This window comes from Staurois parvus, unplaced genomic scaffold (genome assembly GCF_062004578.1).
Source record: "Staurois parvus isolate SC_StPar_1 unplaced genomic scaffold, SC_StPar_1.0 ptg000220l, whole genome shotgun sequence".
NCBI lineage: Eukaryota > Metazoa > Chordata > Amphibia > Anura > Ranidae > Staurois > Staurois parvus.
In genome coordinates, this window is record NW_028318016.1 from 59,527 (window position 1) to 87,484 (window position 27,958).

The 27,958-nt window shown below is 44.1% G+C and overlaps 1 protein-coding gene across 1 annotated transcript; it reads right to left on the reverse strand.

The window, feature by feature from the left end:
- Positions 1–534: 534 nt before the first annotated feature.
- On the reverse strand, positions 535–27,641 carry SMG8 (SMG8 nonsense mediated mRNA decay factor). Its single transcript, XM_089679176.1, has 4 exons — positions 26,018–27,641; positions 23,417–23,562; positions 21,362–22,243; positions 535–2,436 (listed from the first exon to the last, which is right to left on the reverse strand). The coding sequence occupies exons 1-4, from the start codon at positions 27,558–27,560 to the stop codon at positions 2,239–2,241; spliced, it is 2,769 nt and encodes a 922-aa protein (XP_089535302.1). The 5' UTR covers positions 27,561–27,641; the 3' UTR covers positions 535–2,238.
- Between the last annotated feature and the right edge of the window lie 317 nt (positions 27,642–27,958).

Below are 27,958 nucleotides of genomic sequence, written 5' to 3' on the forward strand. Positions count from 1 at the left end.
AAAACAGTAAAAAATTAACATTTTCAGACATTTTGAGATAGAGAGAGCAGAAGCAGAGACAGCAGTAGTCATTGAGATTAGCGGTCTTTTTTTTTTTGTAGTGTTTGGATGCGTTTCAGCTCATTTCTGTGCAGAAATTATTGCAGCAGTGTCTAACATATTTTCTTTCATGCGAAACCTCAGAGTATGGTGTACAAGGTCCATTTGAGTACCGGGAAAACTCGTTGCATGCATTTTTCATGATGAAAAAAAGGCTATGGACAGCATCTGGAAATGGAAGTTAAAAAATGTTTCCAAACGCTGATAAAATCTACTCCTGAAAGCAAGTTTGGTGCGTTCAAAAAAAGCTACTGTAAAGTCAACTGCCTGTAAACGACATAGTGTACATGGACAAATAGGAAAACATTAGGGAGAGTTCAGGGGCTGCTGAAAAAACAAAAAAAACAAAAACGCAGAAAATCTCCTAAACGTGAGATTATCAGCTGCAGTGTACATGGAGCCTAAGTAATTTACTTCAAAACATCCATTCCCCAGTTAAATCTTAAATCTGATTTATTGATACATGTTACACACTAACAAAATAATGAATGCATTTATACACAAGCATGTTAAAGAACACATACACACATTATGTATACATATATTACAAACACAACTGCAGAACTGTGCAGATTTGTTTTGTAAACAAATGATCAGTTAGAGGGCATTGACACGAAAGAATGTCCATACTTTAAAAGACCATATAGGACATTTACTAAAGCCAGGTGACTTTAAACCATGTTAGCATCAAATATCCAAACACGTAGAAAAATGTAAAAAAAAAAAACAAGTTCCTACACATGACAGTTGTTTAACCCAGATTTAGTTCACATTAATAAATTAAACCAAAATATGTTGCAACCTACAGTATGCAACATCTACCAATGTATGAGATTAGTTACCAATCTCAAGTAAGGAATTTTACAGTGACATTTGTATTGCATGATCTCGTCTTGCTTTAAACAGGCTGTGCAAAACGAACAAATATCCAATGCAGTACACTAATGTGTACCCGTTTCCCTAGCCTAACTCAATAAGGGAAACTGTATTTTAAAAGCACTGCACAACACCATAATAACCAATATTTAAATTTTTAGGAAGATAATTGGTTGCTGTTGCACAGCATTAAAAGTGTTACTAAATCCACGACAGTAAAATCAGTCTGTATATGCAATAAAGCATGCTTGCTATACTCACTGTGGAGCTCAAGATTAATCCTCTGCATGGTGTAAAAAGACACTTGATCCTGTCTTCTCTAATCCTCCCCCTTCTTCTACTGTCCCAAACCATCTGCTGATGATAGGACAGAGCCTTGGGGGCAAGCTGCACATTCTTTACATTCTCTACACATTTGGTGTGTATTGCTAGAGAGCTTTTTTTTTTTTTTTTTTTTTTTTTTACTTGGAGGGTGCATGTGATCAGAACAGGGCCAATCAGCACTGTCCAGACAGCAGGTCAGAGGTCCTGCAGTCTCATAGGACAATCAGGGGAGAATGAAAACTCCTCTTACAAGCTTTAACCAGTGCTCTGCTGAATTCACAAGACTGCTCTAACTGCTGATAAGAAAAGGTATTTAGAAGTTTATATTTACTAACATAATTTTATTTCTGTGGGAGACCAGATATAGTGAATGCCGGGTCCTGGGTTTAGTACCACTTTAATGTAACCTCAGGCATATATTAAAGACTAACAAATAACGACAATCAATAACAAAAGTTCCAAGTGATTCTTAAAGTTGTAGTAAACTCTCATTTCTATTTTTACCAACAGGTAAGCTTATAATAAAACTTACCTGTAGGTAAAATTAATATGTCCCGTGCCGTTCCTTCAGAGCTGTGTGTCGTGGCTGAAACTTCCACGTGCGAAGTCATCAGCAGCTCAGCCATTCAAGCAGCTGCAGCCTGGGAGCCCAGAAAGATGAACGGGTGAAGATGGAAGCACGGTCAGCGGTGACAGCAGAGCTGGAGGGTTTAGTTTTAAGGTAAGTTTCACATAATGTGCTAGTATACAATGCATACTAACACATTATATTACCTTGCAGGGAGAAACTTTTTTTTTTTTAACAAGCTTACTACCGCTTTAAATCACAGACATAACATAATACAGAAAGACATACTTCTATGAGGTTCATCAAGTGCAGAGCAACAAAAAGTGCAAAATTCTATGTATAAATCTGATTTCATATATTCCACAAATGAGTTACATAGTGACAGCTTTTAATATTCCTCTCATAACTTTGTAACTGATCAGCTGCTGGTTCTCCTTTGGAGGGTAACAAGGTCCTCGTTCTGTCACATAAGAATAAGGAAATCGTAAAACCCATAATCCGTCAGATGGCAGCGTAATTTCCTGCTTTTCAGGGAAAAAAATAGGACATGGAGGTGATCCAGGCTGCACCTAGAAATATAAGAATATATCCATAAATTAAGGTTTCATTTTATTTCAAGTATACAGTGGCAAGAAAAAAGTATATTTACAAAATTTCATATTCATCATTAGGTGCCTTTTGCACCATGTACCTGTATGAAAAAGTATCCTGCTCTTTTTGTAATGCTCCCTTTGTGTGAAATCTCTGGTGGTCCTGCCAGTCCCTCTGCTTTCATATTAAAAACTGATCACACGAGGCATGAGAGCCTGTCCAGTTCTAGTGTGATCAGTTTTTTTGGCCAGTCCTCTAGCTGTGCTGGGAACTAAGCCTGTTATCCTCCAATGATCCCCCTGAACAGCCATTCACTGGGGAGACATTACATGTAAAACACATTTTTTTTTTTTTGCTAGAAACCGCTTAGAACCCCAAAACATAAAAAAGGATAAATAAAAAAGTGAGGAAAAATAGTGGGCATTGCATATGTTTTTGTCAAACAATATTTGCACAGTGGTTTTCCAAACGCAAATTTGGAAAAAATGTACTTTAACCATTTGCCCTCCGGAAGATTTACTTCCCTTCATGACCAAGCCATTTTTGCAATACGGCACTGCGTTACTTTAACTGACAATTGTGCGGTCATGGAATGCTGTACATAAATGAAGTTTATATCATTTTGTTCCCACAAATAGAGTTTTCTTTTGGTGGTATTTGACCACCTCTGCAGTTTTTATTTATTTACACTATAACAAAAAAAAAAAAAAAAACACCCAACAATTTTGAAAAAAAATCCCAAAACAATATTTTTTTTACTTTTTGCTATAAAAACATATCCAATAAAAAAAATAAAATTTCTTCAGAAATTTAAACCAAAATGTATTCTGCAATATGTCTTTGGTAAAAATAAATCACAATAAAAATTGTAGAATAATTGGTTTCACTGCTTTGCAAAGAGATAGAAAAACGCATTCCTGCAGACAGGGAAAGAACAGTGTTTACACCGGGACCCAGTGATTGACATTTCCTGAGCCAATGACAGCGCAGCACGCAGCCCCTACCCAGAAATGCACAATCAAGTATATATACAGTCATGGCCGAAATTGTTGGCACCCTTGATATTTCTCCAGGAAATCATGTATTTCTCACGAAACGTATTGCATTAACACATGTTTTGCTATACACATGTTTATTCCCTTTGTGTGTATTGGGACAAAACAAAAAAAGGGAGGAAAGAAAGCAAATTCGACATAATGTCACACAAACCTCCAAAAATGGGCTGGACAAAAGTATTGGCACCCTTTCACAACTGCGGATAAATAAGAATGTTACAAGCATGTGATGCTCCTGTAAACTCACCTGGGGCAAGTAACAGGTGTGGGCAATATAGAAATCACACCTGAAAGCAGATAAAAAGGAGAGACGTTCACTTAACCTTTGCATTGTGTGTCTGTCTGTGCCACACTAAGCATGGACAACAGAAAGAGGAGACGAGAACTGTCTGAGGACCTGAGAACCAAAATTGTGGCAAAATATCAACAATCTCAAGGTTACAAGTCCATCTCCAGAGAACTAGATTTGCCTTTGTCCACAGTGCGCAACATTATCAAGAAGTTTGCAACCCATGGCACTGTAGCTAATCTCCCTGGTCGTGGACGGATGAGGAAAATTGATGAAAGATTGCAACGCAGAATAGTCCGGATGGTGGATAAGCAGCCCCAAACATGTTCCAAAGACATTCAAGCTGTCCTGCAGGCTCAGGGAGCATCAGTGTCAGCGCGAACTATCCGTCGACATTTAAATGAAATGAAACGCTATGGCAGGAGACCCAGGAGGACCCCACTGCTGACACAGAGACATAAAAAAGCAAGACTACAGTTTGCCAAAATGTACTTGAGTAAGCCAAAAGCCTTCTGGGAAAACGTCTTGTGGACAGATGAGACCAAGATAGAGCTTTTCGGTAAAGCACATCATTCTACTGTTTACCGAAAACGGAATGAGGCCTACAAAGAACAAAACACAGTACCTACGGTAAAATATGGTGGAGGTTCAATGATGTTTTGGGGTTGTTTTGCTGCCTCTGGCACTGGGTGCCTTGACTGTGTGCAAGGCATCATGAAATCTGAGGATTACCAAAGGATTTTGGGTCGCACTGTAGGGCCCAGTGTCAGAAAGCTGGGTTTGCGTCCAAGATCCTGGGTCTTCCAGCAGGACAATGACCCCAAACATACGTCAAAAAGCACTCAGAAATGGATGGCAAAGAAGCGCTGGAGAGTTCTGAAGTGGCCAGCAATGAGCCCAGATCTAAATCCCATTGAACACCTGTGGAGAGATCTTAAAATTGCTGTTGGGAAAAGGTGTCCTTCCAATAAGAGAGACCTGGAGCTGTTTGCAAAGGAAGAGTGGTCCAAAATTCCGGGTGAGAGGTGTCAGAAGCTTATTGATGGTTATAGGAAGCGACTGATTTCAGTTATGTTTTCCAAAGGGTGTGCAACCAAATATTAAGTTAAGGGTGCCAATACTTTTGTCCAGCCCATTTTTGGGGTTTTGTGTGACATTATGTCATATTTGCTTTTCTGCCTCTGTTTTATATTTGTTCCAATACATACAAAGGGAATAAACATGTGTATAGCAAAACATGTGTTAATGCAATACCTTTTTTGTGTGAAATACTTGATTTTCAGGAAAAATATCAAGGGTGCCAACAATTTCGGCCATGACTGTAAAAACACACGTGATTTTGCACAGCGTGGCTGCCCTGTAGCAGAACATCTGCTATTGGGCAGTCAGCAAGTGGTTAGTGGAATTTAATGCACAAGAACACAATATAAACCCAACTGTTTGGTAGAATATAAAAGATGATGTTAATAGATACCAAACATGTCACGCTTTAAAATTGTGTCCGCCCATGGAACAGCCCCAAATTATGGCACCTAATAATTTCCATGGTCAACGATTCAAAAGCCTTTGCAAGTTACCAGTTTAGAGTTACAGACAAAATCTGGTGCTAAATTATTGCTCTCACTCTGATCTTCGTGGCAATACCTCACATGTGTAGTGCGATCGCTGTGTATAGGTCCTATATACGCGTGAGCACGGGGGAAAGCGCTTTAAAAATTTAAAAAATTTTTTGCACTGTAACTGTTTTTTTGGTGATCAACTTTATTGCTTTATTGCTCATCCCTTGTAATAGCATGGGCCATTACAGGATCTCTTTATGGAGAGATCGAGGATCCAATACGTAAATGAAGTACCGAAACAGGTGAAAAGTGAAAATCCTCGGCGCTTCCAGTTTATGATGTCACACAGTGTGAGGAACGACATCCTTTCCTCTCACTGTGCCTAGAACTGGATGCTGCAGGACATATCCTTGCTGGGCTCTCCGAACACATGGGAGAAGACGGTAACGGTGGTGACGAGAAGGGGGTGGGAACCCCTTCCACCACATGCAAAAGTAATCCACTGGCAAATTAGTGGCTTGGATTATTTTTATTTTGCAGAAAATCAGCAGAGCTACAAGAGGATACCTCGATCATCGCTGCAGCAATGACCGAGATATCACACTTCTCGTCTGAGGACGTTTATAAACAAAGTTGTTAAACATTTACAGTGCTGGAGGAAAAAGTAAGTGAATTGTAGTTAATAGCTTATTGAACCTCCTTTGGCAGCAATAACTTCAAGCAAACACTTTCACCTGCAAAACAATTAAACAGGAATTTTTGACCATTATTCAAAAAAAAAAAAAAAAAAAAAAAAGCTCAGACACACTTGTAGGAAATTTGGTGTGAATGGCTCTCAAGTTCATTCTACAGCACAGGTGTCAAACGCAAGGCCCATGGACTGAATCCAGCCCTCCAGGCCATTTCATGTTGCCCTTGCAACTCTCCTGCAAAGTACCTCCTTGTATCTGCCCCCACCTTGTCTCAGCAGTTGGCAGCAGAGAGGTGAATAGAATTCCTCTGCCAAACCCTGCACCTCTCAGTGCAGCTGAAGCACCCCCTCATCTCTGCCTCCCCTGGTCTCAGAATTCAGCAGACTCTTGTAACTGACTCCATTCTTCCTCTGGTCCTCCTGCAGACCCTGCACTTTCTGCTTTCCAGCTCTGCCCCCAAAAGGGGGTGCACGGTGATGTTAGGGGAGGTGTGGGATTCTTGACATTGTCTTACAGAAACAACCGGTCCTTTGAGGGAAACCATAATTTCCGATATGGCCCGTGATGAAATGGAGTTGGTCACCCCTGTTCTACAGCATCTATATGGTGTTAAGGTCTGGGCTCTCCCTGGGCCATTATAAAAAGGCACATTTTCTTTTTCTGAAGGCAGTCTGTGGTGGATTTACTTTGATGCTTACGGTCATTGTCCTGCTGTATCACCCAATTTTTTTTACCAAGATTCGGCTGACAGCCACTCTGACATGATCCTGTAGGATATTTTGGTAAACTTGGAAATTAATATTCCTTTTGATGATTGCAAATGGTACAAGTCATGAGGCAGCAAAAACCAGCCCAAATCATGATGTTCCACCATACTTCACCATTGGGAAGAGGTTTTGATGTTGGTAAGCTGTGTCCTTTTTGTGCAATATATACGGCTGAGTATTCTTCCCGAACAGTTCAACTTTTGTTTTATCAGCCCTCAAAAACCAAATTTTCCCAGTAGCTCTGTGGTTTTCCAAGGTGCTCTGTGACAAACTTCAGGCGTGCAGCAATTTTTATTTTGAAGAGCAGCGGCTTCCTCCATGGTGTTTTGCCATGGACACTCTGCCTGTTCAATGACTTATGTATGGAAGACTCATGAACAGGGATGTTTGCCAGTTCCAGTCTTCAAGCCTTTTGTGGCTTCTTATTTACTTCATTGAGGATTCAGCGTTGCACCTTGGGAGTCATCTTGGCTGGACATCTACTTCTAGGAGGAGTACCCACAGTACTAAACTGTCCATTTATTGACAATTTATCTGTCGACTGACACTTTAGACTTCCTTGTATCCCTTTTCCAGCCTTATGCAGATCAAGTATTCTTGGTCATTATGTCTTCAGAGAGCTCCTTTTTGTGAGGCATGATTCACAGCTGATGAGCAGAAAACTTAAGTTGTTTGAGTGTCTTTTATCAAAGTAACTTTAAACCACACCTTCAAACTAATTACATTAATTGAACTCCAGTTGTGCAAACTACTCACTTCACTTGAGATAATAAGTCTTTGGCCTCATTTACTTTTTACTCCAGCACTGTGAATGTTTCATGGGTGTATTCTATAAAGGATTAGAATTGTTTGTGTGTTATCAGCTTTAAAAAGTGGAACTGCACTGCATATAAAAAGTACCGCAAACTAAAAATACCATACAATTCATTTTTTTAATATTCAAAACAAACTCCTCCACCCATCCATGTCTCCACACTTTATTTTGCTGAGAAATTATTTTGCAAAACACCTCCTGGAATATCTAGCAAGGGCCATCTTGAGTAAAGGCAGATGATTCATGTAGCAGCTACTTCCTGGAATCCATCTGTCCTCAACTCAGGCATTGGCTGAGCCGAGAACCCTCCCTCTCCTCCTGAAGAATCCTGGGATGAATTACATAATTTGCCTAGGTATGGAAACCAGGAAGCAAATGAAGGTATGCAAAAAATAGGTTAAAACAAGTAAACATGTGTCAGGAATGGACTAGCCAGCAATGGTGGGACTCACCTGCCTTTTGATCTGCAGTACCAGGGCTGGCCAGCGGGTGCTCCCAGCAATCAGAGACTCAACTTTGCAGCCAGCTAACACCTGGAACTGATTATGCTGGGGTATTTAAGGGATGGCCAGACTTGCAGACTCGGCCTTGGTGTTGTGTTTCTCTTGGGCCCTGTATCCTGTTCCTGTCTGATTCTCTGCTGACCCTGCTCTGATCCCTGGCTTGTCTGACCATCCCTCTGCCTGACCCTCTGTACTACGCTGCCTGCTACCTGTTCTGATCCCTGGCTTGTGACCCTGACCATCCCTCTGCCTGACCCTCTGTACTACGCTGCTAGCTACCTGCTGAACCTGGCCTGTGACCCCGACCAATCTCCGCTTGCTCCCCCTGTACCTACCTGCCCAATTGATATTGACCCGGCCTGCCTGACGACGCTTGCTTGTATGTACTGTTATCTGTGGGTGGTTGGTTTGGTTTGTTTGCACTGTATTATGTTTAGTATTGCACTGCGTTTGTTTGTATTGTTAGTGTTAATAAATTATATTGTTTATCACATATCTGAAGTCTGCGTTTCCCTGCGTCAGTCACACACCTCTGGTCACACCTGGGAGCCCTGACATTACACCAAGGCCAATCCTGACCAGAAGTGGCTGCACAGGGAAGCCATCTTGGCTTGTTGCTGGGAAGGATGGATCTGGATGAGGTTGAGTATTTATCTCTGCTAGTGTTTGATGACAGGGAGTATGCTTATCAAACTCTGAAGGAGTATCCCCGGGATGAACTGCTAGAATGTATACGGCTCGCTCATGTTCTAGTAGATCAGGGCACAGAGTTCTCTGAGGTGCAGCCATTGATTGAGGTTTGTGCTGAGTTGGTTTCATCTGGTTCCCCCGAATGCAGGGATGAATTTTTGCCACCATTTAGTGCAGACCAGGTAGAGTCCCTGGTGTGGTTATTAGAGGATGATGTGGGTTACTTTCTGGAGCGTTATTCCACATGTTCACCACAGACACTAAGAGATTGTATAAACGCAGTACAGTCTTTGGTCAGACAGGCTTTGTGTAAGCTCAGCTTTGTTCAACCCCTACTGCAGACATGGACAGACTTGTTGCACCCAGCCTCAGTCAGCTTACAAAAACCCAGTCCTGCTTCTAACTCTACTCCTGTATTCCCACCAGCTCCTCCAGTTACAGCCCCGTATACTTGGCTATCTACCGCATGTCAGTACCCTGTTCCCACTCGCTGCACCTATCCTGCCTTTAACCCTGTAAAAAAGTCCTCTGTAGCAACTGCTCCCTCTCCTGCTCCATCCTCCAGTTTTTCTCTGTCTCCAGCTGCTCCATTCGTTTGCAGACCTGCGTTTACTTGCAGTGCTCCAGTAGTTAAAACCAGAAAAAAGCGAAAATTCTTTCCAACCAATACCATCCTGCCAGTATCCAAACCGGTGAACCTGCCTTCCGTGACTCAGCCTGAAGCCTCTCCTCGGCCTGAAGCCTCTCCTCGGCCTGAAGCCTCTCCTCGGCCTGAAGCCTCTCCTCGGCCTGAAGCCTGCATTCAGCCTGATGCCGCTACTCAGCATGATGAACTGATCCAGCCCGACGATCCTATTAGGCCAGTTGACTCGATGCCCGCTGTTGATCCAGATGATCCGGTACCTGATCCAGTGCCCGCTGTCGTGCCAATTGACTCAGAGCCCGCTGTCATACCTGGTGACCCGGTGCCCACTGCCTTGCCAGATGACGCGGTGCCCGCTGGCAAGCCATATGACCTGATGCCTGGTGACCCAGTGCCCGCTGTCATACCTGGTGACCCGATGCCCGCTGTCGAGCCAGACAATCCGATACCTGATGACTCGGTGCCCGCAGTCTTGCCAGACGACTCGGTGCCCGCAGTCTTGCCAGACGACATGGTGCCCGCAGTCTTGCCAGACGACTCGGTGCCCGCTGTTCCGCCAGACGACTCGGTGCCCGCTGTTCCGCCAGACGACTCGGTGCCCGCAGTCTAGCCAGACGACTCGGTGCCCGCAGTCCCGCCAGACGACTCGGTGCCCGCAGTCCCGCCAGACGACTCGGTGCCCGCAGTCCCGCCAGACGACTCGGTGCCCGCAGTCCCGCCAGACGACTCGGTGCCCGCAGTCCCGCCAGACGACTCGGTGCCCGCAGTCCCGCCAGACGACTCGGTGCCCGCAGTCTTGCCAGACGACTCGGTGCCCGCAGTCTTGCCAGACGACTCGGTGCCCGCAGTCTTGCCAGACGACTCGGTGCCCGCCGCTTCGTCTGGGGGCCCGAGACCTGTTGCTCCGCCCGGGGGCCCGAGACCTGTCGCTCCGCCTGGGGGTCCGGCGCCCGCCGCTCCGCCTGAGGGCCCGAGACCTGTCGCTCCGCCTGGGGGCCGGAGACCTGTCGCTCCACCTGGGGGTCCGGCGCCCGCCGCTCCGCCTGAGGGCCCGAGACCTGTCGCTCCACCTGGGGGTCCAGCGCCCGCCGCTCCGCCTGAGGGCCCGAGACCTGTCGCTCCATCTGGAGGTCCGGCGCCCGCTGCTCCGCCTGAGGGCCTGAGACCTGTCGCCCCGCCTGGGGGCCCGACGCCTGTCGCCCCGCCTGGGGGCACGACGCCTGTCGCCCCTCCTGGGGGCCCGGCGCCCGCCCCGCCTGGGGACCCGATGCCGGTCGCCCCGCCCGGGGGCCCGCTGCCTGCCGCTCCGCCCGGGGGCCCGCTGCCTGCCGCTCCGCCCGGGGGCCCGCTGCCTGCCGCCCCGCCCGGGGGCCCGGTGCCTGCCGCCCCGCCCGGGGGCCCGGTGCCTGCTGCTCCGCCCGGTGGCCCGCTGCTTCGCCTGGTAATCCGATGTGCCTCTGCCCGGAGTCCTGCCCGATGTGCCTCTGCCCGGAGTCCAGCCCGATGTGCCTCTGCCCGGTGTGCCTTTGCCCAATGTGCCTCTGGCCGGTGTGCCCCTGCCCGGAGTCCTGCCCGGTGTGCCGCTGCCCGGAGTCCTGCCCGGTGTGCCAGTCTTTGATATCCCGCCAGTTACCAGACCCGGGCGGTGGAACATTTTGCCCAGCTAGGACTGTTTGGAGCGTCCTGAGGCCGCTCCTTGAGGGGGGGGGGTACTGTCAGGAATGGACTAGCCAGCAATGGTGGGACTCACCTGCCTTTTGATCTGCAGTACCAGGGCTGGCCAGCGGGTGCTCCCAGCAATCAGAGACTCAACCTTTCAGCCAGCTAACACCTGGAACTGATTATGCTGGGGTATTTAAGGGATGGCCAGACTTGCAGACTCGGCCTTGGTGTTGTGTTTCTCTTGGACCCTGTATCCTGTTCCTGCTCTCTGTTCCTGTCTGATTCTCTGCTGACCCTGCTCTGATCCCTGGCTTGTCTGACCATCCCTCTGCCTGACCCTCTGTACTACGCTGCCTGCTACCTGTTCTGATCCCTGGCTTGTGACCCTGACCATCCCTCTGCCTGACCCTCTGTACTACGCTGCTAGCTACCTGCTGAACCTGGCCTGTGACCCCGACCAATCTCCGCTTGCTCCCCCTGTACCTACCTGCCCAATTGATATTGACCCGGCCTGCCTGACGACGCTTGCTTGTATGTACTGTTATCTGTGGGTGGTTGGTTTGGTTTGTTTGCACTGTATTATGTTTAGTATTGCACTGCGTTTATGTTTGTATTGTTAGTGTTAATAAATTATATTGTTTATCACATATCTGAAGTCTGCGTTTCCCTGCGTCAGTCACACACCTCTGGTCACACCTGGGAGCCCTGACAACATGATATACTTTCCTATCTATTTACTATTGCTAGCAGCATAAGGATTACAAATAGTCCATGTTCATTGAGAGGGTAAGATTCCACTTTAAGCACGTTGTGTTTGTCTATTGTTGTGACTTTAGCTGAGGATCAGCTCACATTTTATGGTAAACTATTGCAGAAAATCAATTACTTCCAAGGGGTTCACATACTTTTTTTCTTGCCATTGTATGTGAAAATGTAGAAACAGTGGCAGTTATCTATAATGATCATTGCCAGGGCTCACAAATCTGGAAATGAGGCCCAATAAAAACATTGCAGGGTTTGATATCTCAGCAACTTGATCTGTCAGACCTGGCACTATTCAGTTATGTACAGTTTCCACAAAAAAGCTACAGACTTTGTACAAGTGTCAGAATAGAAGCCCTAGTCAAGTAAACTGAAAATTTAAAAAACAAGCAAGTCTGCCACGACTCAACCTGACTAGGTGTCTGATTTTGTGGAGACCTTTTAAACGATACTCTCTATGCCTAGTTTGCAAGTGGCAAAATATGTTTCATCTTAATGCATTAAGGTGAAAAAATGTTTTAGCTTTAGAACCACTTTAACCACTAGCCTACAGGACACTTATACCCCCTTCCTGCTCAGGCCAATTTTCAGCTTTCAGCGCTGTCGCATTTTGAATGCCAACACTGTACCCATATGAAATGTTTTAAATTTCACACAAATAGAGCTTTCCTTTGGTGGCATTTAATCGCCGCTGGGTGATTTATTTTTTGCGCTATAAACAAAAAAAAAAAAAAAAAAAAAGGAGCAAAAAATTAGAAAAAAAAAAAAAAGTTTTTCTTTGTTTCTATTATACAATTTTGCAAACAGGTAATTTTTCTTCTTCACTGATGTGCATTGATGAGGTGGCACGGATAGGCAGCATTGATATTCAACAATGATGGGCACTGATAGGCGGCACTGGTGGGTGGCACTGATAATCAGTGCCCTGATGTTCGGTACCAATCCGTCCTCTGACAATTGCCGGTTATCTGCAGTACTTTCCTCACGCTGTGACAGCGTGAAGAAAGTGCAGCCGATAACCGGCAACTGCATTTACCGGTGATCTGCTGTGTCATTGGACACAGCTGATTACGTGGTAAAAGGCCGCTGTGATTGGCCTTTTACCACATCACGTGAACAGCTGTGTCCGTAGGGAGGGCGCGTTCTGCGAGGACTTCATATGATGCCCAACCAGGACTGGACAACCGTGCTGTAGCCACCATTCAGCTATAGCGTGGTTGGCAAGTGGTTAAAGCAAACCTGTCATTCGCAAAATACAGAATTAAACTTCCTTCTGCATATGGAGTTGCCTGGCTCTTGTGCTGACCCACTGGCTTCAATACTTTGAGTCACTGTTCTGGGACAATTTTGCAAATCAGAACTCTGGGAGAAAGTCACAAAGCTTTATGTTCTATACCTTTTCTGGGTAAGTGACTCAAGGTATCTAAGCAAGAAGGACACCATGACAAGTAAGCCACTAGCATTTTCAGAAGAGGTAAGCAGTGGAAGTCTCTGTTATTCCCATTGCCGGTAAAAAGCGAAATAAATCCATGACCTATTATCCAGCAAAAAACAGCAACTGTGATTAAATCAGAAAGTTCACTCAACGTATCCTAATTCCTGCAATCCCATGTTGCCAGAATGCTAAGAGCACATCTGAGTTACTAGATATGAGCCATGAAATTTTCTCTTTGCTTACTATATATTCGATCACATTCAAATTTTTAAAGCAGACATTAATCTGATGGGTACCTATGAGAAACTTGTTAGTACTGCCTTTTGTTTGTATATGACGAATAGCAAGGAGTCTTGGCTGTGTGTGAGGAAATTACTATCCTTCACAGGGTCTTTGTCAAAAGATTATGGATTTAAGTAAACAGGGTGGATGGGTGCAATGTAAATATTGTACGTCATGTTGCCTGTATTCAGCTCAAGGTTCAATATACATTTGTAATGGATCATGACGCAGGGTGAGGGAGGAGCCTGAACATGGCGGTGAGGGAGAGCTCGATGTGAGAACTCTCTGTTAACCAGCTACCAATGCCTCGGGTGACCTGCCAAAAATATCCGAGAGATTCCCGCAGACAGTAAGGAGACTTACCTGTGAGAGGGGGGTCTGGAGAGAGCTGCAGAGTGCGGAGGTCGTGGGACGAGCCTGTCGAAGAGGAGGACAGAGCTCCAGGCAAACACAGCAGCGGGACGGAGGTGAATCCTGTCCGGCAGGCGGCTTGGAGCGGAGAGGACCACGTATCCGGCCGCAAAGGAGTACTGGGAGGGGGAGAAGCCGGCCGGCGTTTCACAGGCGGAGGACGCCGCCAGCTCTCCCTTCAAGTGAACAGGGCTTGTGCTAGTTCCCCCAGCCACACAGGACTGAGGACAGAAAGGACCCAGCGGGGGGGAATCTCCCCCTAAAAGAACATCGGCATAATAAGTAAAAGGGCTGTGGGAATCACAGACCCTGAAGGAAGAGCTTGAAGCCGGCCTGCATCAAAGAAAGTTGCTATATAAAATAGAGGACCAAGAAAACCGGGATAGGAGAGGTAATCTAAAGATAAGAAGAGTACCAGAGATTTCACATGGAGAAGACCGAACGGGTATAATAGGTAAAATGTTGAATACTATAATGGATAGATCTGCATCAGAGACTCTTAAATTGGACAGAGTATATAGAATAGGAAGGCCCCCAAAAGGAAAGGAGTAAAGAAAAATCAAGAGATGGAATTGTACAATTCCATAATTATGGGGATAAGGAAGAGATATGGAAGAAGATCAAAAGGAAGAACATTTATTAAATATGGAGAAATAAATATCCAGATTTTTGCTGATTTAGCAGCAGAGACATTGATTAGAAGGAGATCTTTGAAACCATTGCTGGAACAGATGAGGAAACAAAAAGGTGCAATAGATGGGGCTTCTTGGCGTGTTTAATTGGATGGAAAAATGGGTGTACAGCAAGACTGAGATTTCCTGAAAATATGAGAGACTTGGTTTGCAGAGAATGGAAATACCTGGGTGGGAGGAAGAGGACCTATAGGGAAAGAGGACTGGCAGGTAGTTAGGAATAGACAGTAGGGAGGGAGGAAGGGGGTGAGGGAGGGGTAGGAGGAGAGAAGGGAAAGGATTTTTTTTTTCTTCTTCCTCCTCTCCTCCTTTTTTGCTTTGCCTACAGCCTTTCCACTCGGATAGGGCGTTGGAGATTTTTGACTGGAGATTGGGAATGGCGGGGCATGGAGAGGGATAGGTGGCTGGTGAATCGTACATGCTCGGAGCACCACCTTAAAGTTAAATCTAAAGTGGGATTAGGACCACAAATGATTGTTAGGCAAAAAAGGTAGCCCAACGGATTGGGAAGGTGAAGGGAGGGGAGGAAAATGGGAAGGGAGGAAAATGGGAAGGGAAATGGGAATGGGATCTAAATCCTTTAGATTGTAAGCTCCACGAGCAGGGCCCTCACATTCCTTCTGTACTGAAATGTATTGTAATTGTACTGTCTCCCTTATATTGTAAAGCGCTGCGCAAACTGTTGGCACTATATAAATCCTGTATAATAATAATAGACACTAAACTATATGCAAAATTTTTAGTAAATAGGATCAAGGATTTAATGCTGGAGTGGATCCACATGGATCAAGTGGGGTTTGTCCCGGGGAGAGAGGGTAGGGATAATGGACTAAGATCGTTATTGCTTATACAAAAAATTAAAAAAAAAAAAAAAAAAAAAAAAAAAGAGAAAAATTCCCTGTTTTGTTATTGTCGGTAGACGCTGAGAAAGCGTTTGTCAGATTAGACTGGGGGTATATGTTGGATACACTGAAAGCTCTGGGGATGGGCCCTAGAATGAGAATATGGATAGGGAAATTGTATAGTCAACCATCTGCTGCAATAAAGGTTAATGGGGAAATAGCAGAGAGCTTTAAGATGTATAATGGGACCCGACAGGGATGCCCATTGTCACCTTTGTTGTTTGTCCTGTCCTTAGAATCCCTCTTAGCAAAAATAAGGAATAACATAGATATTAAGGGAATTTGCATAGGAGAGACAGAACATAAAGTAGCGGCCTATGCCGATGATTTGCTGTTCTACATAGGTAACCCAAGGATAACTACCTAATTTAATGAAAGCTCTGAAGGAATATGGGGAGCTGTCTAACCTAAAAATTAATCCAACTAAAACAGAGATCTTAAATATAAATCTTCCAGGAGAAGAGAAAAAAGGCTTTACAAAAAGAAAAAACTAAAATATTTAGGAATAAATTTAACCGCATTCTCGAAGAACCTATATAAAGCAAATTATATCCCACTATTAAATGAAATTAAGGAGGAAATGAAAAAATTAGAGATAGGTGGTATATCTTGGATAGGACGAATAAATCTGATAAAAATGGTAATTGTTCCAGAAATGTGATATAAATTTCATATGATCCTACTAAAGCTGCCAGGGATGTATTCTAGGATAATGAAAAAAATTATGATAACGTTTATTTGGGGAAATAGAAAACCTAGTTACGAAGTTCTAACTAGAGACAAAGAGAATGGGGGATTGGGTGATCCTGATTTTAAAAGATATAACTCAATATTGATAACACGAATTTTTGATTGGACACATAATGCACGGGGAAAAAGTTGGATAAATATAGAAAACACATTTCAGTAGAATAATATGGTTACCACCTCACTGTCGAAGATTGACAGATAGCACAAGTATATGGTTTTGAAAACTTGGGACACAATATATAAACAGATGGGATGGGAATTTAACTCAATGTTGATGCCCATAGTAAACACAGATTTCTTCCCACCGGGGAATGAAAAAGTAGCAGGGAGATGGGTAAAAAAAAAGAAAAAGGAGATGCACAGTTAAGAGACATAATGAAAGGCGAGGAAATTTGTCCCCTAGTGGAAATGAAAAGGAAGACGGAGTTGTTTGTAGGGTAAATGGGTGGCGGTATTTGCAGATGAAACATTTTATAGAAAAACTCCCTAGGCCCTTAAGGAAGAAAGAAAAGTGGAACCTATTTGAGCATTTGTTTAGTACACGGGGTGATGGGAAACAAGGAACTTCAAAAATATATAAAATTCTCACTAGGTTGACAATAAACACAATCCCTGCTTATATGGAGAAATGAGAGAGAATTAGGATTAAAGATAGGAGGATAAACAAATAAAGATTTTTAAGTTAACACATGGTAAAGTAAATATGAAAGGTGTAGAGATGAATTATAAGTGTTTAGCGAGGTGGTACATGACACCAAATATAGTACACAAACAAAACAGGGATAATTCACCTTTGTGTTGGCGGGGATGTGGGGAACAGGGCACGGTGGTTCATATTTGGTGGGAGTGTTCTAAAATTCAGGAATATTGGGAGGAAATAATCCACCAGATACAGGAAATATCTTTTACATGGAACCAAGTTAACGGTTGAAAAATACAAACATTCTGGGTTATTGCATTATATTAACGCAAAGAGTTTGATTCCTAATTTCTGGAGAGAACAAAAACAATTGAGTACTGTCCGTGATACTTTTTTTCACCTCAAGCAAAATGGAGAGAACAAGAAACACCAAAGACAACGGATTGGACAAGAAAGGTAGATCAGATATATAAAATGGAGGAACTATACCATATAGGAGGATGATAAAATAGAGTGCTTTCGCGAGAAATGGAAAGAATGGAAGGAGTTTAAGAAGGTTAAGCTAATTGAAAGTATTTAGAAATAGATGAAAACCCTGGGACCTTCAAAAGATAGGGGAAGGATGCTGAGTGGAGGGGGGGGTGGGGGGAATGTTTTGTATTTTTGTACTTGTGATGATAATAGATTAATAAGAGTTTGATTTTTATTGATGGAACCGATGAAATGTAAAACCTAATAAAATATTAATGCATAAAAAAAAAAATATATACATTTGTAGTGGAGTGTACCTTACCCGTATATATCTCTGTCCATCTATTTCAAATATTCCATAAACCAAAAGTAACAACAAGATTATGCTACAAAATAGTCACACACATCTGTCTCTGATGCCCAGAAGGTAATGGTTACTCTAGTACAGTGGTTCTTAACCTTGTTGGAGGTACTGAACCCCACCAGTTTCATATGCGCATTCACCGAACCCTTCTTAAATGGAAAAATAAAATATGATTTTTAAAATTCAAAACATAGGTATATATTTATACATAGGTGCACATAATGAACAAAACCGTTAAGAACAAAGAACAAAACCATTAAAACATGATTTTCACACAAAAACAGAAACATAATAATAAATATTTACTTATAGTGAATACTTGTGAGCTAATTATGGATCGAGGTGTTCAATATGTTCTGAAAGTGTATAGGGTGCGCTGGCACTTGCACTAACTCACTTAACTAGTGTGTATAAATGATAGAAAAAAAGATAGCGCCGCGCTCCTATGTATTAATATATACAGCTTGAGCTTCTAAGGTGTATCAAATATCAATATAAACTGTGACTATACCACTAAATGCATATACAATAATACATAAAAATAACATATATTAAACTAATATTGCCTTAATGGGTGCCACGGTGAAATCCTGTGTTGCACCCATATAAAGCTGTGTGTACTCTATGTTAATAGTGCAAAAGCACATGTGCACGTGCTAAAATTAAACAAATAAAATACAGTCTTTAAGATAAATGTGCAAGTGAATATTCTGTTCCTTGTCTCCGAGTGCTAGATGGTCTCCTTATATGCTCACCTCTATATTTGCCTGAATGAATCCAGGCAAATACGCTTTTTATCCTTCCAGGATTGATGAAATGGGATGATGCCTTTGCTCTAGCCGTCCTATGAGGTGGACATGTATATGGATGGATCCTCCTGTTGTCTCCTTTATCTCCCTGTGTATCTGTGAGTACACTGAGTTGCTCTCTTTGGGTCTCCCAATTCCCCTCCTGGGGTTGTTTCCTCGTTCACTCCTCCTTATATCAGCTCATGGGATGTTTGGTCAAAGAAAAGGAAAAGCAGACCATAGTGTCTTATCCTTATATAAAATGGATTGATCAAATTCCCCCTGATGAAGTCACGTGACCCTGTGACGCAACGCGTAGGGGAGGGGCTCTGACGTCACGACATTGCACTGGAGAAGCGAGCAGATCCGAGTACAAGCACAGGCAGACAGCACTGCAAGGGCAGCTGCAGAGAGGTTTTCTTTTTTACCTGCTGATTGCCATCTATGCCTGATTGGATCATTTATGAGCTGCATACCATCAAGGTATACTTGTTATTGGCAAAAATAAATCCATTTTATATAAGGATAAGACACTATGGTCTGCTTTTCACTTGCACATTTATCTTAAAGACTGTATTTTATTTGTTTAATTTTAGCACGTGCACATGTGCTTTTGCACTATTAACATAGAGTACACACAGCTTTATATGGGTGCAACACAGGATTTCACCGTGGCACCCATTAAGGCAATATTAGTTTAATATATGTTATTTTTATGTATTATTGTATATGCATTTAGTGGTATAGTCACAGTTTATATTGATATTTGATACACCTTAGAAGCTCAAGCTGTATATATTAATACATAGGAGCGCGGCGCTATCTTTTTTCTATAATAAATATTTACTGCACGAATCATATGAGTCGGGTGTGGGTCTTCACCTCTGCCGAACCCGTGAGACTGACTCACTAAACCCCTGGGGTTCGATCGAACCCAGGTTCAGAACCACTGTTTTATAGTAATTCATCCCCCATATAGTAATTCATCCCCCATATAGTAATTCATCCCCCCTATAGTAATACATCCCCCCTATAGTAATACATCCCCCCTATAGTAATTCATCCCCCATATAGTAATTCATCCCCCATATAGTAATTCATCCCCCATAGTAATACATCCCCCATAGTAATACATCCCCCATAGTAATACATCCCCCATAGTAATACATCCCCCATAGTAATTCATCCCCCATATAGTAATTCATCCCCCATATAGTAATTCATCCCCCATATAGTAATTCATCCCCCCTATAGTAATTCATCCCCCATATTAATTCATCCCTTATATAGTAGTAGTAGTAAGTAGCAAGTAGTAAGCCAAGTCCCCCCTGTGTCAATTCACTTACCTTTGCTCCGCGCGTTCCTCTCGCCGTATTCCCGCGCCGTTCCGGTCTTCAGGGCGGACTGTGAGAGGAGCCTAGCTCCTCTCACGTTTGTCACTCTGCCCCGCCTACACACATCCTGACAGCCAATCACTGGCTATCAGGATGTGAGTGGCAGCGAGACTGGCCAATCATTGCATGAACGCGCTGCCCTGGCTGTTTTTTTTTTTGGATCACGCTGCAGAGTCCCTGGGAGGAAGGGGAGCGGGCGCCCGGCACACAAGAGCCGCATTAAAAGCGTGTAAAGAGCCGCGTGTGGCTCGCGAGCCGCGGCTTGCCGACCACTGGGCTAAGCGATGTTGCGTGACCACCTGCAGCCAATGATGGACAAGCGGGGCATGTCATCACGAATCATATGAGCCGGGTGTGGGTCTTCACCTCCGCTGAACCCGCAAGACTGACTCACCGAACCCCTGGGGTTCGATCGAACCCAGGTTAAGAACCACTGCTCTAGTATTTGTGTATTGATGCTTGCACATATTCAGCAATGAGTAGTTATAACTACATTCTTGGTTCTGTAGCAACAGTATACTTCAAGATTAATAAGAGTAAGGACCTGAGTCTTTAGGCAAATACAGGTCAGTTTGAGATACTTCTGCAATCATTTAGAGGTTATTAACAAGTGCATATGACCTTCCTCTAAACTGCATCAACCTGCTTTAGCATTCTTGTATGGACTCGAATGGAGAGAGAAGCAGTTTTAAGGCTTCATGCATACATGGCGTTTTAAAAAACGCTCACCTCTTGGCAGCAGCGTTTTGGCAGAAAAAACACCTGACACTTGTCAAAGTGTCTAAATGCTTTTCCAATAATAATTTATTCTGGCCACTGAAATGAATAAACGCTCAAGCACTAAACGCACCTAGCATTTACATGCATCAACATTTTTTTTCTGCAAAAACGCTGCTGCTCTTGGACACACTGGCCTTGCGTTTTTTCTTTCCCTGCTGGTAAACACTACTGCTACTAAGTATCTATGTTTGCATGGACACATAGGATAACATAGGGGGCCATTTGGAAACACCTGACACCCGTAAAAGTGACTGCAAAAATGCCTTGTGTGCCTAAAGCAAACAAAAACTTGTACACACACACACACACACACACACACACACACACACACCTGAAATTAAATTACATTCCCTTACTTTAGCAGAACTGTACCTCTCAAAATACAATGAACAATGAACAGAATACACCACTTCTAACGCCCAAAACAATTAATTAGAATTGTTAACATGCATTATGATTTTTACATGGTATTATTCAGATCACATCTCTATATTCATATGAAAGAAAGAATAATCATAACAGCAGTGCGAAAAAAATTAGATATACACTGTACGTTACCTGAGGAGTCAATATAACTTGTAAAGGTGCATCAGGAACCACAACAAACAGTCTCATGAGCTGTGCATAATGAGGTTTAAGTCCTCGTCCTTGTGACGGTGATAGCATATACAAAGGCATGTCACTGTTAAGAGCTTTAACTGCTGATTCTTTAGGTCCATTGCCTAATACCTTCATTATTTTATCAGGGCCTGAGCACATAAATCTGCGGCCTCTCGAGTCCTCATACTCAAAACCCACAAATGCTCTTGCAATATCATCTCTTCTACGCCCTCTTCCCATTGCCACTCCACTTCGTTTTGCAGGGACAGATTTATTCGGAGCTGGCCAGGAATTTGTGTCTAGATCACCTTCCTCCTCAGGCTTTGTCCGAATTACAACATCCCAAGGCATTAGATAATTTGTTCCAGGAATGAAACCAAGTTGATCTAACCCAGTGTGGAAGTTGTAGGATTTTGCAGAACCAAGCTTTACAAGTGACCAGCTGGAAAATTTAGGAAGAAGACCTTTCGGACAGTTTGAGTGCATCATACCAGGGAGATATTCCACAGTGGATGCTTGACGGTCCACTAAACTTGGTCTCTTTTCCCCTTTGTCTTCTGAACCTTGTCCTGGAGCATCTCCATTTTCTCCCCCTGCTTGAGGTTCAGCTGGATATGTTCCCAAACTATCAGTGGACTGACCCAGACTGAGGGCCAGACTTAAGCTAGTACTTTCTCCTTGTGTTTGAGGTTCTTTGTCCTTTAGCTTCTCTGTTTCTACTTCACCCTCTTGAGAAGTAAAAGAGGTTTCATTCTTTGCTGGTGCAGGGTCAGGGGTGCTAGGCTGGAATATTGGGAAGTTAATGTGATCCAGCTTTCCACAGCACTTCTCTTCTAGCATCTATATTAAAAGAAAAAAAAAAAAAAATACATAATGCACTAAGCTAAAGCACAGCATACAGCCAACACACCAAAATCTTACAAAAAACAAAAAGCAGTGACAACGCATTTAATAATATTTTACCACCTATCTAAAAAATAAGTACATATGGTTCACCTTTAAAATGTAATATTGCTTTATGTACAAGGAAGCAGAAAGTAGTGTTTTAGGAGCTACTTACGGATACCATCTTCGAAACTTCAGGAGGTCACAAAGCCATTGGCTCTCCCTGTAGCTTAAAGAACCTAGTACTTTGTAATGAATCCCCCCCTTACTATGGTATTTTATACTATTATTGAGAAACTGACACTTAAAACTTTGTAGAATATAAAAAAGAAGAGCAGTTCCTTTTTCTCATCAGCAGTACTGAAGGGTTCCTGTACAATTAGCTTTTCATTCATGGTCATCACAATACCTCCCTTTCTGCTCTATTCCTCTTTAGCATTGTACTTCTCTTCCCTGCTCCCCCTTTGCAAAAAAAATATTTGTTTCCTGACACCAATACTGAAGGGTGTCCTAATGCATTCAGCTGTGCACCCTAAGGTCTCAAATAATCTGTGTCTCTCTGCCTTCCTACTTAGGTTTTCATAATTCCACACACTCTCCTTTTACAAGGTTACATTTTCTACCTCAGAGCCCATCCCCTGCCCTCTTTACTGTTAACATGCACTCTCAATGGTATATGTAGATTTGCAAATACATTAACCAAAAAGTGGTCCAGGAACACAAAATCTAGCAGCAGCAGCTAGAGTAAAGCTGAACTCCAGAAAACGAAAAAGTCCTCCTTTGCAGTGAAGCTGTCCCTGCACTTCAAAAGTTAACAGCTCATTTAGTGTAGGGGGACATGAAAAGCAATTTTACTTACCCAGTCCAATACTCTCCTGGCAAGCAAAGTTTTTTTCAACTCTGGCAGCAAACTGTCCCTTGGTGTCCTCACATACAATGCAGCGCTAGGGGCACAGCCACACTGCAAGTATGTTCTTAGTTTTCCTGGTTCATACCTATGCATAAAGCAATCTGCTGCAAGAAAAAAAAGCCTAGAAGCCTGGACTAGTGTGTTTTTGCAAAATGCAAAAAGCACTGAAAAACGCATATGTGTGAACTAGGCCTTAACCATTAGATCATGCACAGTACCTGATAGAAATCATAATTGGCGCTCTTTATGTCGAATGGGTCCTCACGAGGTGCCTGTTTTCTTCCACAGTTACAGTTTCCAGTTGACCTTGCACGGCTATTGTGATACAGTATAGGAGGATTTCTATCAGGTTCAATTTTCTCTCCTAAAATTATAGCATATATAAACAGTTAGTATAACTAGAACAAAGATAAACAAAAATGGAGCATCAAGCCCAAGTACACTGTCCCTCATGAATCATTATCTTCTTCTTACATACTGATACAGCAGGTGTAAAGACAAATCTCAGTGAAAAACAATGCATATAAATCTAATGACAGAGGCCAGTGAATAAGTGACTGAAAAAGACATTGTTAAAGCAGGCCATAAATGATTTCTTTTTTTTTTTTTTTTTTTTTTTTTTTTAAGTATATTTAAACTGATATTAAAGGCTTTTTTTTTTTTTTTTTTTTTTTTAAATAACAAACATGTCATACTTACCTGCTCTGTGCAAAGGTTTTACAAAGATCAACCCAGATCCTCCTTCTTTCAGGTCCCCCGCCAGTACTCCAGGCTTCTCCCTCCTGCCCTATAGCAGGCAGCTTGGTATGGGTGCAGCCGCTGCTCTGTGCATCCATTCACACACAGTGCTTGGCTCGGTCCCACTCTCTCCTCATTAGCTCACTGGCTGTGATTGACAGTAGCGGGAGCCAATGGCTACCACTGCTGTCTCAGCCAATGAGAAAAGAGACCCGGGAGAGTTGCGGCTCTTGTGCACATTGCTGGATTGGGATGGGGCTCAGGTAAGTTTTAGGAGGGGCGCTGAAGGTAAAAAACCTTCAACCTTTACAACTGAACAGAATAAGTTAAAAACAGAAAAGGTTAAGGTGGTTGTAAACCCTAAACATTATTTTACCTTAATGCATTCCCTGCATTAGGGTATTAATGTTTTAGGATGTGTATTGCCTCCTTTCGCCCCAACGCCCCCACCTCTCATTACTTACCTGAGCCTGATCTCAATCCAGCACTGTGCTCATCTGCAGTGGCTCTCCGCCTTCTCTCACAGGTTTTGCCGAGAGCAGCAGCAGCCATTGGCTCCAGCGGCTGTCAGTGAAGTCCTGTGATAAGGAAGAAGAGGATGATATCAAGCCTCATTGGCTGAGTCCATAGACGCAGGCAGCCCAGCTCAGGATTGAGCCCGCAGGTGTGCCACAATAGGATGCAACTTCTTATGGTGGCACACTGAGAAGAGAAGGAGATAAGAGCTTCAGAACCCGAGAAGAAGAGGACTGGGGCTGCTCTGCACAACACCTTTGCACAGAGCAGGTAGGTATGTCATGTCTGTTATTTTAAAAAAAATATAAGTTTCTAAACACTTTAAATAAAATCTTTCAAAAAGTGAGGGGAAAAACTTCAGACAGCTGTCATTGCAACAGGTGTAACCATTGCAAGACTACTATTCGGTTTTTAGCGACTACTAAAATTTTGGCATTATGACTTACAGTTCCAGTGAGAATGGTTACCAAGATAATAGAGGAGGTGGGAAAACGGACACTGACAGAAATGAAGACCTGACCCCACTGTATCATTAAAAAAAAAAAAAAACACAAAAAAACAGCGGTGTACTTGCTGCACCCAGTTTCACCAGCTGTCCTCGCTCTCTGGTGCCGGTATCTTAAGTGTGGGCACCCGGGTGTGACAGCTTGGTGCCAACTGTGCATGAAAGAGTAGCGCTGCACCCTGTGAAGGGTCCCGTAGTCTTCTGGGACCTGTCATGTGTCCCGAGGGGGGGGGGGGGGGGAGGTGGGTCAGGACAATTTCCACTTTCGGTTGTCTAGGCGATTGCAGTGGAAGTGGGAATGGGTAGAGGTCAAAATCGGGTACCTCCTCTACCCAAAGGTGACCAGTACTTAAAGTTGAACTTCCCTTTTTGGGTGGAGCTCCGCTTTAAGTCTTAGGAGAAGCTATGAAAGGGAATACTAAATTCATATATCTTTGCACAAGCAACCTCTGTCCTACCACCAGTAGCACAAGAAGAGATGGAACAACAATTTGCAGCTATACACACCCAACGTTTTTTCAATTCTATGAGAATTAGATATAAAAAGGTATTGTGTGATATTTGCCTAAGGGGTCCATAAGAAAAATAAAAGGGCCTGAAGTGAAATTCCTAAGATAAAAACACTCTCAACCATCTCTGGTTTTTGCAACAACTGCTAAATTTCTAATAGCTACATGACGCAAGCAGTAGGCTGGGACTTTTGAGGGAAAATGCATATATCAAACTGCTTTAAAGGGTGGGTGTCAACCTGTATCTGCATGGTGAACACCCTAAGTAACACCCACATGTGATCCTCAGCCTCCACAATTGAAGGTAAAGACATCTAATGAAAGATGTGGGCCAGGAACCATCAAGCTGGGGAGCAAAGGCATAAATGATACTGGAGGTCATTTGGACAGGAAATGAGGTGGGCTCTAACTAACTTGCTGCAGCTTCCAATGCTCACAGTGTGCTGTGAAATTGGAGTCAGCAATCTCAGTATGAGAGAGAAGCCTGTATAATTGTGCAAGACTGAAGACTGGAGTTTATCTTTAAGTACGCATGACCCAGAGGCATATACCTGCTTTTGGCAACAAGTGAAATTTATGGACACAGTGCTGATCTGTTAAACTCCTCTCTTCACAAAGCTGATGGCCACTGCTCCAGAATTTGTAACAATCTTCATTAAGGTGTATGGCATACTTCTGAAAAGCTGGTCCACGGGCATGCTGGCTATATACACGTAACGCCTGTGCCAGCTGATTCTTATGGACTGTGGTAGTATAATTATGTGGCAGATTGGACTGGTAAGCGCTGTGAGCTAAAGGAAGAGCTTTTTGGCATCTGTTTTCTGAAAACTTTGTGTCAGCATCCAAGTAGCCTTCTAGCACCTTCATGTTGGCCAATAGTTTTGGAGGATAGCCGCCTGGGAATGCAGGAGGATCATCATCTTTATTTTCTATGATAACTTCATACAGTCTCAGGGCCACACTAGCCCATTTATGATAGGTAGGTAGCTCGAAGTGAGAGGGCTGTGGGTTTCTGCCCACACTGTCATCAAAGCCCTTCTTGGTGAGCACCAGCTCCACATGCTGGAAGAGGAACTCCCTTAGTGTGCAGTCCACCAGCTGCCCAGACACCCCGGAGCTACTCTCTGCAGTGAAGGAAAGCTGCTGTCGGCTGTGCCTCATCATCTGGTAGCGCCGGGGCCCTGAGATCGGCTGCGCTATGCCGGAGGAGTCTGTGTCCTTGATGGTGCAGTGATGCCTCAGACCCTCTAGTAACATCCCAATGGGATCGTCATCCTGGTCAGCCACGATGTAGACGAAAGCCTGGTTGGCTGGTACGGTGAACAGACAGTTGATGCTCTGGTTGGTGAGGACGCGGCTCTTCCGGAAGATGCGGTAGATCTGGTCCTCCAGGGCGTGTTGAAGCCTCCTCTTTGGAGAGTGCTTCTTAGGCTTGCTGTCCACGGCTGGCTGGGTCCCTCCACGGCTGCTGGGCTCCACTCCTCGTAGGGCTCCGTTCAGCTGGAAAACAAAGAGCAGCCGGGGAGGGCAGGGCCGGGCATTCAGCTTCCACTCCAGACCCACCGTGCACTCCTTGAGGGCTGGCTTGAGGGAGGGTAGCAGCTTCTGGCGGACACTGTCCAGGGCACGGAAGAGCTTCTCGTAGGCGATGTCGAAGCAGCAAGTGGGGTGTACAAGGAGCAGCAGGTGGCACACACAGAACAGGTAGAGGACGTGCATGCAGTACAGCTTCTCCTCATCCTTCCAGAACTCGTGAGCCTCCGCATGGGACACCCCGCGGCCCAGCTCCTCACACGCCCGGGCCAGCTGCCCCGTGTCACTGATGCCGGTCAGCAGTACGTACAGCACCCGGGACTCCTGCTCGTAGTAGGTCTGGAACAGGCTGCGCTCCCGGGCCCGTTCTGGAGGCCGGTGGAAGAGAGGGAAGACATGGCGGTCACACAGAGAGTTCACAAGGCAGCCCTTGTCCCAGCCGCCCTGCAGCAGTGCCGTCTTCCCGAACACCCCCACCACACACACCTCGTCCTCCTTCCAGGCCGGCTCAGAGCTCAGCAACTCCCGCAGCAGGGACGGGCCACCCGCTGACATCTTCATGGCCCTCTGTACCAGCGGTGTTGTCTGGGGGAAGTAATTGTGCGCTGAACTGACAGGTGCAACCGCCTAAACTCTCCCACCGGAAACGTTCACGCCTCTCCTTCCTAAAGCGTCTGAAAAGTACGACTCCTGTGGTGCGCCCTCTTCGGTCTGGCGGGAGAACTGCACATTAAGTGATACTGCGCTAGATTCAACCCACCTCCTGCCATTTTAAAGCGGTAGAAACCCCTGCTTTGTCATTTTTACCTACAAGTATGCTTAGAATAAAATGTACCTGTAGTTAAAATTAAAATCTCCTAAACAAGCACTGTTTAGAAGAAATTTGCTTGTTTGGCAGCTGGTGACATCACTGCTGCATGCGTTCATGCTTGTGCCATCCCTTCAGACCTCTGCACTGC

Bases quoted from the DNA above. Each gene is read 5' to 3' on its own strand.
- SMG8 (XM_089679176.1), bottom strand. From the start codon at position 27,560: ATGAAGATGTCAGCGGGTGGCCCGTCCCTGCTGCGGGAGTTGCTGAGC. The intron at 23,563-26,017 runs GTATATGCCTCT...CTATAATTTTAG, and splicing joins TCACTTGTTGCCAAAAGCAG to GAGAGAAAATTGAACCTGAT. The intron at 2,437-21,361 runs GTAACGTACAGT...TTATATTTCTAG, and splicing joins AAGTTATATTGACTCCTCAG to GTGCAGCCTGGATCACCTCC.